Source organism: Myotis lucifugus, unplaced genomic scaffold (genome assembly GCF_000147115.1).
Source record: "Myotis lucifugus unplaced genomic scaffold, Myoluc2.0 scaffold_3, whole genome shotgun sequence".
NCBI classification, from domain to species: Eukaryota; Metazoa; Chordata; class Mammalia; order Chiroptera; family Vespertilionidae; genus Myotis; species Myotis lucifugus.
The window spans coordinates 5,767,669-5,782,964 of NW_005871051.1; the positions used below are offsets into that span (position 1 = coordinate 5,767,669).

The following is a 15,296-nucleotide window of genomic DNA, read 5'->3' on the forward strand; positions in this document are numbered from 1 at the left end:
TCCAAATAAAGTATGGTTCGTGTTTCTCCAACATTCTGACATTGACTTTGACTCCTGATGAACACAATGAAATAAAAAATATGAAAATACTTTATAAACTGCAACATCAGGCAATATCAAAACAAAAACATTTAAAAATATACCCTTAAGGGACTATTTGTTCCTTCCCACCTCAGCTGCACCACAGCCCAGTAATTATTCCAAAAACTTTCTTTCTAGAAAGGCTAGATGGGCTAAATAGACTATCCCTGAAACTACCTGATACCAAGAAATGAAGGTGTTGACTGAATCACCCACGATTAATCTTCAAGATGTTTCCTTTCCAGATAAATGTTTATTAGGTATAAAATAAGCATTACATGTTTATTAGTAGTATCATATTTCTTATATGAATCAGCGATTCAAAATGTCCTAGCTCAAGCAGTACTAATAAAGCCCTCACTGGAAGTTTCAAAATTCCCTGTGGTCTTTGATTTTCGGGATGCCTGGATTCTCTATAATAGTATTTTTTCAAAAGGAACTGCATATTTTATATATTCTACAAGGGGATGTCACCCATGACTCTTCAGTTAAATATTCATTTTGTCAACCAAATAAACCACCTATTTCAAAAGGCTGCCTGTAATTGGTTTCATTATTTCATACATTACCTACACAGGAAAGCAATTTTGTAAGCAGAAATAGATAACCTACACAAACTGGCAAGCTTTCAAACTACTAAAGGGCGGCAAGGCTTAAGAATAAGTATAGTAATAGAAAATGTCACTTTTTATGGAAAAGTTTTACTTTATTTTGTAAAAAATAATGTTTTGAATAGTTACTTTACTCTTTCAAAACAATGCAACCACAAGAAGCACTGAGGAGAAAGTACCCTGCTTTTATGAACTTGTTGTTAACACACCGATGGCAGGCACACTGCTCACTGAAGCAGCCATATGTGACCCAATTGCAAGACACAACATGTAGGAGTAAACACACAAGACTGAACAGCTGTGAAAAATAGAGGATTAATCAAAAGATTCTGCTTAAAAACATTAAATTCAAGTTATGTGGATCTTTTATGCATAAAGATCATACTGTGTCATCAGAATGACTCTTCAATGGTCAGTTCTGGAAAACAAAACTTAACTTTAGTTAGAAAGTTAAACTGTTAACTTCTCTTTTTCAAAGCATTTTCAAAAACTATGCTATGTAGTTTTTATTCCAAGAAGCCTTCTTGTGATGTACAAATACATCTGCTAATGGAAAAAAGTAAAAAAAGCCAACCTAGGTCCTGGCTGGGTAGCTAGGTTGGTTAGAGCGTTGTCCCTATACGTCAAGGTTGCGGGTTTGATCCCATCAGGGCACATACAGGAATAACTAATGAATGCATAAATAAGTGGAACAACGAATTTAACGTGTGTGTGTGTGTGTGTGTGTGTGTGTATGTGTGTGTGTGTGTCTAAATTAAAAAAGGAAATAAATAAAAAGAAAAGCCAATCTGGAAAAGAAAACAGTTTAATTAAATGAACGTCAAAGTGTGGTCTCTATCTTCTGCCCCTCCTCATCTTTCTTCTCATGTCGCCTTTGAGATTGAGAGTAACTTGGGGCAAGTTCCCCTGATCTGCGTTCTCTCCGCCTCTCTGGGCTGTGCTACCACCAGGGAGCCCTGCAGCACCCTCGCTGGTCCCAGGCAGGAGGACCTCAGCCAGACTCACTCCTACCCCTGGGCTGCTATGACAAACATTACAAAGTGCCTACAGCCTACAATTATTTCAGCAACAAAGTAAACTTCTCTAGTGATGATGCTGTACTGGTTTGTCGCCCTAATACCAACCAACCATTAAAAAAACATTAAAAACCGGGAATTCAAACTGCCTGTAGACAAGTAATCATTTAAAAGTTGGGAAAATGAGAAGGAACGATAGTCCCAACCACCTAAAGTCTCCCCTCCTCCACTCTTATGTCGCAATTTCCTTTCCCCGTAATTATCCTGAATGCAAACACGACGCTGTCACCTCTACTGCATCGACAGTGTCACTTGTGTGCATCACCGGGTGGCAGCCCTGGGAGGCCAACAGGGCGTCTGGAGCCCAGCGCTCCCTTCAATCGGTCTTGTCCTGCCTGTTCTCAGTCCGCACATCCAAGGTGGGCGCTTGGGGTGGCAGGGCCCCCGCGGGGCTCGCTGCTGGGCAGGTGGGCGGGGGAGGCCCCGTGGCACACAGTGGAGTCCGCTTCAGCTTTATCACCCGGGGTGGGGTGGCCTTCTTGTCGCACAGCAGAACCTTGGCTGGAGGGGGCGATGTGGCCCCATTTTCAGGACCCCCGGGCCCATGCGATGGGGAGTGCCCAGGCACCTCCGTGCCCACCAGGGACAGGGCCTTAGACGGTGCAGAGTGCTGAGCTGGCATTCCGCCTGGAGACAGGGATACCCGGACTGAAGCCGAGTTCTTGACCTTGATTTGGGTGCTGGTGGAAGGGCCCGAAAACCTGACAGGTTTAGGACCAGCCTTACAGTTCACGCCTTCCTCCCCTTCATCCAACGCCATCAGCCTCCTGCAAACACAGAAGCATGCCCGTCAGCACTTACATGGTCAGTAGCTAATGAAACCAGCTCCAAAATTCGCCTCTAAGGTGAACAAAAAGGTTTCCATCAAGAATGTGAGCCAAGAGATCGATGCGTATCAATCGACCCCATTTCTCATCTCCCGCCATGGTCAGTACATACATCGGCAAGTTTATAAGAGATTGTTTCACCTTGAATAGGAACCCTTTTAAAATCACATACAATACGAACAAGCTGAAATGTGGAAAGAGATGTTATGTGAGAATTATACAACATACCGCTCTGTTCCCAAGAACCCTGATGCGATCCAGGGGCAACCAGAAACATCCTGAGTTGTTTTTCCCAGGTTACTGAGGAAGAGCGCTTCCAGGCCACTAGACTCCAGACCAAGGTTTCTCAGTCTTGGCACTACTGTCACTTTGGGCCGGATAGTTCTTTGCTATGGGGGCTGCCCCATGCATTCTAGAACGTTTAATGGCAACCCTGGCTTCTACCCACTCGATGACAGTAGCATTGGGTACGGTCTTTTTTTTTTTTTAGTTTTATTCATTTCAAACGCCCACGGGCCGTTTGCCCACGGCTGCTCCACCCCTGGGGGACAAAATCACTCCCAGCTGAGAACCGCTGCTCACACTGAAATGATGTTTGCTAACTATAGGTTCAATGGGCAAAACAAATAATGATAACAAAACGAGAGCCTTTAGGAAAATAATCTGTTTTAACAAGAGATCATTAATTACTAAACACTGAATAAACTCGGCATTTCTGAGAAGGATCCAGAGGGCACAAGTCAGAGAGCATCTGGAATCCCACAGGAGCTTTGAATCAAGTTCTAGAGCAGAAATCCAGAAATCAGAACTTCTGAAAGCCATGAATAATTCCCAGACGATGAAAAAGAAAAATGGTTTTTAAATGCATTTAAAGCACAGTGAACGACACAGATGTGGAGTGAGTTTAATGCTAATAATTTTAAAGAACACAAGAAAGTACCACTAACTTAAAATGCTATTTGTGGCATTGAGAAGGAGAAAGGAATTCAGAATAAGTCACAGGAAATTCCAAATATTAAATCTAATAAATACATTTTTTGACTATTACCAATAAAGCCTGGATTTCACTTCTGTGCAGAAAACTACTTACCACAGCATTCCCACTGTCTCCACTAGTATCATTAAAATCACACTCTCCCCAAAAGAACATATTCTAACTATTATTTGCACCTTTTACATAGTTTTGGTAAATTTGCATTTATCCAGATTTATATTTTGGTGATAAGGCAGAATATTCGTCTATGTGATTAATAGGCTTTTATTTTAGTAAGGTCAAGAACTGTTATTTATTTCCCCAATAAAGAAAAACTATAGGTCACAGATTAAAAAACAAACATCAACAGAGCAGAGTTCACCTCTTCCGAATCGGGGCCATGTGGCGCAGGCTCCCCAGCAAAGGCCGCTCCTCCAGGGTCCAGCATTCTATCAGCTCGTGCGGCACCCGCCAGTAGCTGACGCCTGGGAGAGAAAGGCATCGTTAAGAGAACCTCTGTCCACTGCACACGGGGCAGGAGCACTGTCTCCTAGAAGAAGAGCCAGGGAGAGCGTCCGAGCTTCATGCCCCATTTCTTTCCCTCCTAAGAAATCAATTATTTGCTTAAATTTCCTTTTAGTTTACTATAGTTTCATTTTTCATTCATAAATCTACCTGGGCTTATTTTGATAAATAATGTGAGGTCAAAGATGTTTGTCTCTCAAACATACTTGTCAATTACATGTTAAATAACCTATCATTTTTTTCACTGATATTTAGTCAGTCAACTCTGTGACTTTCTTATTACATAATATTTGTATTCTTATAACTTTATTGGGGTTTACTCTTGCTCTCTGCATCTATTCTTACACCAGGAACACATGGTTTTTTATTATTATCTACAGCATGTTTTGTTTTTGCTTTTTTAAATATGTTTTTATTGATTTCTGAGAGAAGAAGGGAGAGGGAGAGATGGAAACATCAATGATGAGAAAGAATCATCGATCAGCTGCCTCCTGCACGCCCCCCACTGGGGACTGAGCCCACAACCTGGGCATGTGCCCAGACCAGGAATCAAACTGGGGACCTCTTGATTCATGGATCAACATTCAACTGCTGAGCCACACCAGCTGGGCTACACCTTGTTTTACTATCAAACAGAGTTAGACTCATCCCTCTAATAACCTCTACTTCAAAAATGTTCTTGGCTATTTTTCGTTTATTCTTTCAAAGGAATTTTAGAATCATTTCAAGATTCCCAAAGAGTCCTATCGATATTTTGGTAGTAATTGTGTTAAACTTACCATATAATCTCAGAACTGACATCTTTATAATATTCAGATTTCCCTTTCAGGACCATGGCATGTCTCACCATAGCCTTCATGTCTTCATTTATATGGATGGATGGATGGATGGATGGCTAAATACATTTTAGCAGTTTTCTTCATAAAACACTCAAGCATTTCTTGGTAGGGCAGTCCTAGTTATTTTTGTTTTATTTATTGCTATAGTGAATGGGATTTCCCCTATAATTTCTAATTAATTTATCATAAATGAGCTGCTCTTTGTTAACATATATGTATACAGCTAATAATATATTGTACACAACATATAAAATACGACTACTAAACTCATTTAAAATACCATTAGTAGATTCTTCTGAGTTTTCTAGAAATACATATTGTTCACAAATAACCATAAATGTCTTCTTCCTTCCAACTGGCCTTTCTCTTACTTCTGCTTCCTGCTTAGGGCTTTCCACAGACCTTCTAGAACTTTTTCAATAACAGTGATGCTCTCCTACACACTTTCTAAAAAGTTAAAGGCAGTTGCACGCTTTGTTAAAGTCAGGGATCGCAGCTCTCTGCTCCAGCTTCCTAAGTCAGCAGAGAGCCTCCTGGGCAGCCTGCCAGTCCAGGGCACAGAAGGAGACAGGACACCATGGGTTTGTTCTCAATTATAAGTCCAAGTGTCTCAAAGTCAGTTAAATCGACAAGAATAAGCTAAAAGAGAATAGCACTCCTTTCATTCTACTTTATCCTACCTGCTAGAGGGGTATGAAAAGAAAAGAAAAAGGAGGGAAAGTGAGGGAGGCAAAGATGAGGAAAGAAGAGGTTGGTATTGGCACCCCACCTAAAGGAGGAACAGCTGATGTAGTTTTTATTTATTTTTATTTTTAAAATATATTTTATTGATTTTTTACAGAGAGGAAGGGAGAGGGATAAAGACTTAGAAACATCGATGAGAGAGAAACATCGATCAGCTGCCTCCTGCACATCTCCCACGGGGGATGTGCCCGCAACCCCGGCACATGCCCTTGACCGGAATCGAACCTGGGACCCCTCAGTTTACAGGCCGACGCTCTAACCACTGAGCCAAACTGGTTTTGGCCTTTTTATTCCATTTTATAATGACCTGCAATCTCTGTTTCTATCCGCTTTTAAGATCATTTGAGGACTAAGATGTGTGCTATTTATCTTTGGACCCATTTTTAGGATTTAGTATAATGGTTGCATTTCACACTCAATAAATGCTTACTAATTAGGGGGGGGGAACATCTTGGGCATAGAACAGTTAATCATCTGTGATCCTTAAGCAAGTGGCATGGCCTCTCTGAGATTCAGGTTCCTCACCAATAACATGATAAAGAGCATAGGACGTTGTTTTAGGATTAAATAGCATGATTATTATCAATCCTATATAATAAAGGGGTAATATGCAAATTGACCCTAACGGCAGAAGAACCGCTCTGCCAGTCACTATGAGGTACACTGACCACCTCTTGCTCCGTTTCCCTGGCCGGCAGGCTCCCATCGCCCAATGGCAAATGGGGACCTGAGGGTGGGTGGCAGGGGACATGGGCGGCACCAGACCAAGGCCCCGCCACACACAGAGGGCGACCTGTGGCAGGGGTGGGGCCGACGAGCAGGAGGGAATGGCTGACCTCTTGGTCCCTCCCCCTGGCCAGCAGGCTCCGATTGCCCGATGAGGAATGGGGAACCGGGGGTGGGTGGTGGCGGGGGGTGGGGCTGGCTGTGGGAAACCGGGGAAAATGGCCCTGATCACAGGCCAGGCCTAGGGACCGTACCTACACACGAATTTCATGTGCCGGGCCTTTAGTTCTCATATAAGCTTGGTAAAAATGGCCAAATTTCAAAGTGTGTATTTAAAGATTATTTTAATTGTTTGATAAGGGCTCTTTAGACATCTTACCAGCATTATTTTCATTTCCTGTCTCTTTTTTTTATTATACATTTTATGCTTAACTTAGAGATACTTCCTAGGACAATGCTAGGTACATAGTAGGTGCTAAGTAACCTCTTGTTTAATTGAACTAAATAAGCATAATTAACAGAAGCATATTTTAGGTTACTGAATTATAAACTATTAATCATATCTAGCAACTCACGAGGTTTAAAGATTTGCAACTAAATTATCTCAATGTTACCATGAAATGACAAATACCTGGACCCACACAAAAAATACTTTTTCAAAAAAAGAAATGCATCTCAGCTCACTTTGTCTTACTAAGGACACGCCTCCTTCTGCCATGAAATAAAAGAACTGGACTGTACCTTTTCCTTCCCAGGCATCAAAGGCATCCATCATTTTCTTCAGTTCTGCTGCTGAGTAATAGCTCCAGATGTACTGAACATTATTGCCCGCCTCTCTAGAAAGATTGCAAAAGGTAATGAAAATATACCACCTAGGTATGAATGTGTGTGTGTGTGTGTGTGTGTGTGTGTGTGTGTGTACAGCTAACAGACAGTAAGTGCTTGTTCGTTAAGGAAAAGGTTTGTTCTGTGACCGTTAAGCACACATATAATTCTATATACTATATGAGTATTATATACTATATGAATATACTAACCTACATTTGATCTCTTTTTACAGTAGTAAAATATTTGTTAATTTTACTATATATAGACCGTGCAGACAAATCAACAAGTCTTTAAAATAGCTTTTCTAAAAATCACCAACTCCAGTAACGTTAGAAAAGACTCAACTTTGACCAAAACTTTATTAAATAACAGTGATGCTCCACTACATGCTTTCTAAAAAGTTAAGAGCAGTTGCACGCTTTGGACTTGCCTAGCCTTTGCCAGGCAGTTATAAGTCTCCTATAGAAACATCTCTGCCCGTAAAGAATTCAGAAAATGGTGACATGTTTAACCATCTAAAAACAAACTCATGTGGCCATGCATTTGTCACTAATATGTGCCCTAATTCAATATCCCAGAGAACTTTTTCTAAAAATTGCTAAGTGGATTGACCAGTGTAAATAAGATTACAGGGAAAATAGTAAGAGAATAACCCTTAGAAATTGAACATATTCAAGTCATAGAATTCTGAGGCTGGGAGGGACCAGGAAAGTCTCTCGTCATTTCTCAGGGCAGGACACCAATGCACGGGCCAGTCCGGGCCACTCAGTGGGCCTACCGGCTCCTTAGCCAGGGCTTCTGCCCCCAGGCTATGGTTGAGACACCCAGGCACGTGGCTTTTCTTTTCTTTCTTCCTTTTCTTTTTTTATAAAGTCTCACAGGGAATTCTGATGTCCACTTCCAGTTGAGAACCACAGTACTAGACCACATAGATAGCCCATAGCTTCTTTGTGAAACGGTCTTAATTATAACTTCTGTCTCGGCAGCCCAGAAGGCTCACTGTGCCTGTTGAGAGGGGCTGATGGTCTTTTCTGGTCAACCACATATTCCATTCAGTAACACCTCTTAGGAAAGATCAAGACTTAATTTTGTTCCATTTTCATTTTTAAATATGGACATACCTTTTAAAAATGCTTTTACTGTGAATTCTTCCTCCGAGCTGCTTATCAATAGCATCTGTTCCGTCCGTTTTTGTGGCATATACACCAATAATTCTACTCTCACAGCTTGCACCGGATGTGTTAAGATAGTGGAGAACCCAAACTGTTGGTTTGTTGCAAACTAAACCATATGAATCACAGAAGTCTGTTAAAGCCTGGAGAAAAAAAAAAGAAAATTTGAATTTAATTCTGGAAAGTAATTTTTTAATGTAAAAAATTAATTTGTTGTTATTTTCATGTAAGGCTGCAATTTCAGTTGGTCATAAGGCAAAAAAAAAAAAAAAAAAAAAAGATATTCCTAGTCTTTATGCCTTTAAGAACCAAACATGCATGGGCTGAACTTGGAGTGAGGGGCAAATCACCAAAAAAAGCATCACCCAAAAACCCAACAGCTTCTCATCTAGAGAACCCTTTTCCTGATGGAAATTACATTTTATTCCTCCTTCTTTAACCTCACTACCAGCATCACTTTTAATTTTTAAATCTTCACATAATAACTAAAACTAGACCTCTTTACTTCTCCCTTTAATTTCCCCCAAACTTTCCACTTGACTCAATCTTCCTTTTATCTCCTACTGACTCTCCCATGATTGATGCTTATTTTTAAATCCAAATCCAATCATGGATTAAGTGGATTTTAACTTGCTCCTTTGCACTGAAAGGTACGAATATATGAACTCAAAAACAGACTGTCTGAACTCACTTGGCACTTACCCACCTGTTCATTCATTCGCTTGAATATTAAGTAGCTACTATGTGCTGAGCACTGTCTAAGGTCCTGGAGATATAATGTTGAGCAAGACAGGGTCCTAGCCCTCCTAGAGTCTATGGCTGATGCAGAAGACAGACATTAAACAAGCCAGCAGCACACAATGTGGTAAGTGCCACTAGGTGAGCCTAGGCGGTGCCGAGGGGCACAGAGCAGGAAGGCTTCGCCCATCAGGGTGGCAAGGGCCTTCCCGGGAGAAACGGCATCATTATTGCTGTGAGCGCCCTGAGGACAAGCACTTTTATCTGCTATATGCCAAGTGCCTGAAACACGGCCTGACACAAAGGAGATGCTTAATATGTACTGACTCAGTGAATGAAAATAGGACCCTGACATGTCTTGCATTTCCATTTAATGTTGCTATCTAACTCCTGGTATTGGTTTTTAACTTTACTTGCACATCTATGAGAATTCCCAACTATATTATAAACTGTTCAAGGGCAAGCACCAAATGTTCTATTTCTTTCTGTCCCACACTATCTCTAGAACAGTGCTCCCTATGCCTAAAACATTTGAAATAAATGTGTTGGTGAGCAGAATGAATGTATGCATACTATGTCCTTTTTGCATACAAACCAGGAACAAAAGACTACAGAGTTGGGACTTCAAAATGAATGTTAACCCACCCCAACCTTCTAGTCAAGTTTTTTTAGGCCCATTCTGCAAATGTGTCAAAAAGCATCAAAAGACTATCTAACAACTCAATTTATAAAGAACTTCAGTAGCAGAACCCACACAATCATGCAAAATCCTGAAGGGGGTCTGGAACCAAATGAATGTTCTCTATGCTGCCCTCCTAATAGCCATAGCATCAGATTGCTGTCGATATCCAAACCAAAGATTTCATACTAACTCAAATCCATTTTCACTATTAACAATTATCTAGGTAAAAGACCTTTCTTAGATGTCCAAATGTGCTAATTAATAGAAACATAATATTTACCAATAAAGCAAAAACAGATAATTAAGTAATAAAGATCTTTAAAATGTGATTTAAAATAGAAGCATCTTTAAAAAAATTTACTGATCTCAAAGTGAATTAATCAAACTGATGTTCTAACTTAGTAACAAACTTTATATTCACTAAATCGGGTAAGAAATTTTATACAATCTTTTATATATTATGACCATTTTTTAAAAGACAACATTTCAGAAAACAAAATAATACCACCATACCCTCACTACTACAGTATTGCTCTTAATTCAAAAAAGACCTTCAAGAGAAGAAGAGTTCTATAAAATAGCCATCAAAAAGTGCTACATCTTCAATGAAAAATAAAAGCCCCACAAACCTTTGAGTGATGTAATGCATCACTAGAATTTTGGCCTTAAAAAATGACTAGTAGTCATTAAGAAATGTGTCTTCAAAATTATAAAAAAGTAAAACCGCCTCATGTTGGGTTTATGTGACAGCACAGGCTATGCAAAACAACACACATCGCTTTGTGCAGAATAAATAGAGATATGTATATATATGTGTGTGTACATATATATATGTTAAAACTTAAGAAAATGCCAAGACCTTTTTAAGTTCTATATTTGACCTTAAAGAATATGTCTCCATTTCATTGGCCAAGTGGTCAGACAGGCTGTACGGATAGGGGATGCCAAAGTAATCCGCCTCTTCCTGTAGAGCGACTCGGGTTTGCTCGTCTGTGGGGATGTGAACTTCTCCATGGAGATAATCCAAAAGGTATTTAAACAGATGTCCATCGCGGTCAATAACACAAGCCCCTAGAAAAGATTCAGTTCCAAAGTCATTGCACAGATACATATGACCATGGACAACATTTCCACATGTCAAACCAAGGTCAGATGGAGGTAGACATGTCTCTCACAAGAAAGTTCCCGTCTGGTGAACAAATAGGGTTAGCCAAATGTGGTGATCCTCTGCACTCTCACCCTCCAAGTAGGAAAATGCATGCTCTGAGCTCCATTTGGAATCTTGGGTGCAATGACCATAATCCCACTGAAGCCCCTGCAAAAGCTGTGGAAACCTCAGACTGCTGGCAGAAAGGGAAACTTACCCCTAACTTCAGGCCACTTGACTCAATCTTTCAGAAAGACCTGTGAGTTTCTCTCTGATGAGGGCTGGCAGGGGCCTGTTACTATGTCTAGTGTTTGTGTTGATCTGCAGTGCTGACATATAAACCCAGGGTTCCCAGCTCCAGCCTTCCATGTGTTTGGATTTATCAGATTAGTCCCTTTGTACTGTGAAAATCTAAACTTTAAAAAGCGAATGTGCCCGGCTGGCATGGCTCAGGAGTTGAACGTCAACCTATGAACCAGGAGATCACAGTTCGTTCCCTATCAGCACACATGCCCAGGTTGTGGGTTCAATCCCCAGTACGGGGCGTGCAGGAGGCTGCCGATCAATGATTCTCATCATGATGCTTCTATCATTGATGCTCTCTCTCCCTCTCCCTTCCTCTCTGAAATCAATAAAATAAAATAAAAAATAAAATAAAAAAACAAATGCTATGCTGGTACTACTTTATGATAAAAGGCTTTTCTTGGGCAATTAGCAGAATTTTTAAAAAAAACAACAGTTCTGTGAGTTACTCAGTCATTCCTTTTCTCCCTTGATTAGTTTAGAAAAGAAGGGATTAAGAAGGCAAAACTTGGGGACAGAAAAAAACCTCCATCTCTGCTATCATCTTCCACCAGCAACCTTTCTGTCCAGATGGACATCAAGCCCTGGGCCATCGGTGACTCTCCCAGGCTTTCCACTGCCATTCCGCTGGCAAAGCCATCTCTCTGACCCAGGGGTGACTCACAGCCCCCCATGCCCAAGACCCCACAAGCCCTCTCTTCTAGCAAAGAAGCAAGAATGGGTACCAGGAGCCCTGGAACCTCCAAGACATGCAAATTCCAGCTGCACCAGGTGACAAGTTTAACATTAACTCTGCACTAACAATGACGGCCCTGTCAGCTATGAGGGCAACTGCTTTTTCCAGAAATACATATTTTTTAACTTGAAAAACACAGAGAGAAGCTAATATTTTTAATCGGCCTCAATACCTTTACCCATGGAGTTTCATGAATGTAACAACTTCAAAAATATAATTCCCGTAAATCACACACTGATTTGCCTTCACACACTCTCACTGTTTTGTCAACTTTCAGCGAAAGCATCACAGATCTTAGAAACTGGTGTTTAATTTCTCCAAGTATTTAATAAGTCTCCATACAGTCCTAATGAGCTCACTAATTAGTAAACTAATCTAATCTATTTCATTGTAATTAGGAAAATCAAAGGGAATTTAAGCTAGACTCCTATTTTAATGAATATGCATGATCATGCTTACAGATTGTAGATATTTACCTGACTCATCTGTTTTTAGAGGAAAACGACCACTGAACATGGAAGCCAACATGGAGTCTTTAAATCGGCACAAGGACTCTCGCCTGGCTGTGTAAATACAGCCACCCACGTTCAGTCGGAGAATGTCTAACATCTCTTCTTCCTTGTGATCTTCCATTGCTCCCGCCGACACCTGAATTTGTGCCTTGAAATACTTTCAGAAACTGCCAACAATGGGGGTCCCGGTCCCCTCTGTAAAAACAAAGGACAATCACCACTGACATTTTCAACAATAGATAATAAGATAAATACATTTTACTGTGATTTCAAATAAATTCCTCAGCACTGGCAATACTGAATTGAAGGATTTTATACACTATGAAAAAAGTCTGACATATGCTGAGAATCTGGAAAACTCGGGCTCAAAGGACCTGTAAGTAATAATAAACTATGACCAATGAAATCATAGCTGTGGAGGTGACTGTTTAAAGAATTAAACAGCATAATGCATTGTGTGTCATATAGAAAACAAGGGCGAGGTGTGCTTCTGAGCCTCAATATTCACATATCTTTTTAAAGTACAGTAAGTCTGAGGGGGGCTGTCTGGACTGCAGAGGACGCAGTGGGCATGGGATGAGGCTGCAAGGCTCTACCTCGCACTAGCTCGGGGGCCTCAGGCAATACTGGTCGTCCCCTGCCTGTGTCCTCATCTATAGAATGGAGGTAGGGACGGTGCCTACCTCAAAGGATTATCAGAGGAATAAGTGACAAAACATATGAAAAGCATATAGAACAGTCTCTGGCTCAATGTTAGTACTTAATAAATGATAAATATTACCTATGATGATATACATTTTACCATAAGGGGTATACTAGGGACTTGATGTTGGCTCTGCAGACTTAAGGAAACAAAAGGACAGAAATGATTAACAATAGTAATTGTAATTCTTAAATTGTGTAACTAAGGAAGATATAATTTGTCAACTGAGATCGGAATTCCATGTCTGCCAGTAGCTAGACTGGTCCAGAAGAACAAATAGCATCTCCAAATCATCTGACTTCTGCCCGGTTGGCATGGCTCAGTGGTTGAGCATCAACCTATGAACCAGAGGTCACGGTTTGATCCCAGTCAGGGCCTATGCCCGGGTTGCAGGCTCCATCCCCAGTGTGGGGCGTGCAGGAGGCAACTGATCAATGAGTCTTGCTCATCATTGATGTTTCTCTCTCTCTCGCCCTCTCCCGTCTTCTCTGAAATCAATAAAAATATATTTTAAAAAATAAATCACCTGACTTCTGCACTCTGAAATGGCTGAAGCTTTATGCACGTGCCATGGCAAGGGTAACATGGCTGCCCAGAGGCTTGGCTACATCCATGGCAATTCACTTTACCACGTGCTCAACTAAGACCCTTTCGTGGATGTTCCAGTGTATCCACTCTCCCATGAAAGGGGGGACAGGAGACAACCATGTGTGTCGAACACGGTCAGTGACAGAAGCTATCACGGACCAATGGTCCAGCCTTCAAAACCCACCCATGGATGTGACTTCTTGCACTACCTACAGGTCCTGGGAGCAGCCCCCCAATGACCCGGGTGAGAGAACCACCTGGGAGGCCTGGCAAGGTGCCTGGGATGGAGCTGTTCTTGCTGCTGGTTACCAGCTCCCTGGAAGCCCATCTCTTCTTCAAAGCCCCAGGCAAACCTCACTGCCTGCACTACCTTCCCAATCACCCCCCAAGTGAGAGCCGGTGCACAGTTCTCCAGATGAACTGTGCTCCTCTGTCTACATTTCACCTCGCTTGCTTAATCCCTAGTTTGGGGGCCTCTACGCCCCTAGAAGGCAGGGCCTGTGTCGCTCTTACTAATTCCCTTTTACTGAGTGCGTACTGTGTGCCAGCCCCTGCGGGCGCCGCCGGCAGACCTGACCTAATGCACACCAGAGCCCTACTGGATGCGGCTCCCTGTGCCCAGGGACAGATGAGGGCCCTGGGGTCCACACCCAGGCTGCCCTGTGTGTGGTAAGCGGTGGGGACCGCTCGCATCCAGGTCACAGGACCGACCCCCCAGTTCTGCCTGCTGCACCCACACTGCCGCCTCAGCACAGCTTCGCCCCGAGGCTGCCGGCCCAGGCACTGCGCTCTGTGCACCCCGGGAGCACAGCAGCACCCTGAGTGCCAGGAGGAGACACCCCGGTCCGGTCCGGTCCGGTCCGGCTCTCCTAAGGCAGAGGGCCACCACCATTGCAAGTCCAGCCGCGGTGCCCGCCCTCAAGTGCACCCACTAGGCTGCCGACTGTGGCGGAAGTGCCCTGCCCTCCGGAGAAGCGTCCCCGAAGTGCGGGCCTGGGACCACCTGTATCTAAGCCGTCGGCATCGCCTGCAGCAGGCGGATTCCCGGGCCGCGGCACAGAGTGCGGACCACAGAGTCCGCGGCGGGGGTGGGAGTCCGCCGGCGGACCCACTTTGAGAAGCGCTGCTCCGGGGACTCGCACTTCTCCCTCCAGGTGGGAAGGAGGGAAGGGGCCGGGACACCAGGAAGCCCGCCGGAGTCTCCCCGAGGCCCGGCTCTCACAGATTCCGCTCCCGGCCCGAGCCCACGGCCCAGGCCTCCCGTGTGATCCGCGCGGCCCGGGCCCTTTCTCGGGGCGCCCAGCCGCCTCCCGGGCCCGCGGCCCACCCGGAGCCCAGATCCTCCGCTCGGGCGAGGCCGGGTAGGCGGTCTCCCCGACTGACCTGCGGCCCGCGCGGCCTCGGCGCCGCCGCGGGACACTGTGGGGCCCCACTCGGAAGGGAGAGCCTCCTCCGATGCTCCGCAACTCCGGGAGCAGCGCGGCC

At 43.3% G+C, this 15,296-nt stretch overlaps 1 protein-coding gene across 4 annotated transcripts; it reads right to left on the bottom strand.

Annotated features, from left to right (window-relative positions):
• Window positions 1–1,479: 1,479 nt before the first annotated feature.
• On the bottom strand, window positions 1,480–15,296 carry KCTD18 (potassium channel tetramerization domain containing 18). Of its 4 annotated transcripts, XM_014461211.2 has the most exons (8): window positions 15,195–15,296; window positions 13,302–13,362; window positions 12,485–12,715; window positions 10,682–10,893; window positions 8,352–8,545; window positions 7,144–7,238; window positions 3,951–4,053; window positions 2,085–2,535 (listed from the first exon to the last, which is right to left on the bottom strand). In XM_014461211.2, the coding sequence occupies exons 3-8, from the start codon at window positions 12,639–12,641 to the stop codon at window positions 2,085–2,087; spliced, it is 1,212 nt and encodes a 403-aa protein (XP_014316697.1). In that variant the 5' UTR covers window positions 12,642–12,715; window positions 13,302–13,362; window positions 15,195–15,296. The 4 variants fall into 4 exon arrangements, with proteins under 4 accessions (XP_006082445.1, XP_014316697.1, XP_023615729.1 ...); XM_006082383.3 differs by lacking the exon at window positions 13,302–13,362 and having other exon boundaries at window positions 1,480–2,535; window positions 15,195–15,251; XM_023759961.1 differs by lacking the exons at window positions 13,302–13,362; window positions 15,195–15,296 and adding an exon at window positions 13,750–14,042.

What these genes read in the sequence shown, in the direction of transcription:
- KCTD18 (XM_006082383.3), bottom strand. Translation starts at nt 12,641, where the DNA reads ATGGAAGATCACAAGGAAGAAGAGATGTTAGACATTCTCCGACTGAAC. An exon ending in AGTAAAAGCATTTTTAAAAG is followed by an intron (nt 7,239 to 8,351) that starts GTATGTCCATAT and finishes CAATCTTTCTAG; the next exon opens with AGAGGCGGGCAATAATGTTC. An exon ending in ATGGCCCCGATTCGGAAGAG is followed by an intron (nt 2,536 to 3,950) that starts GTGAACTCTGCT and finishes CTGTGTTTGCAG; the next exon opens with GAGGCTGATGGCGTTGGATG.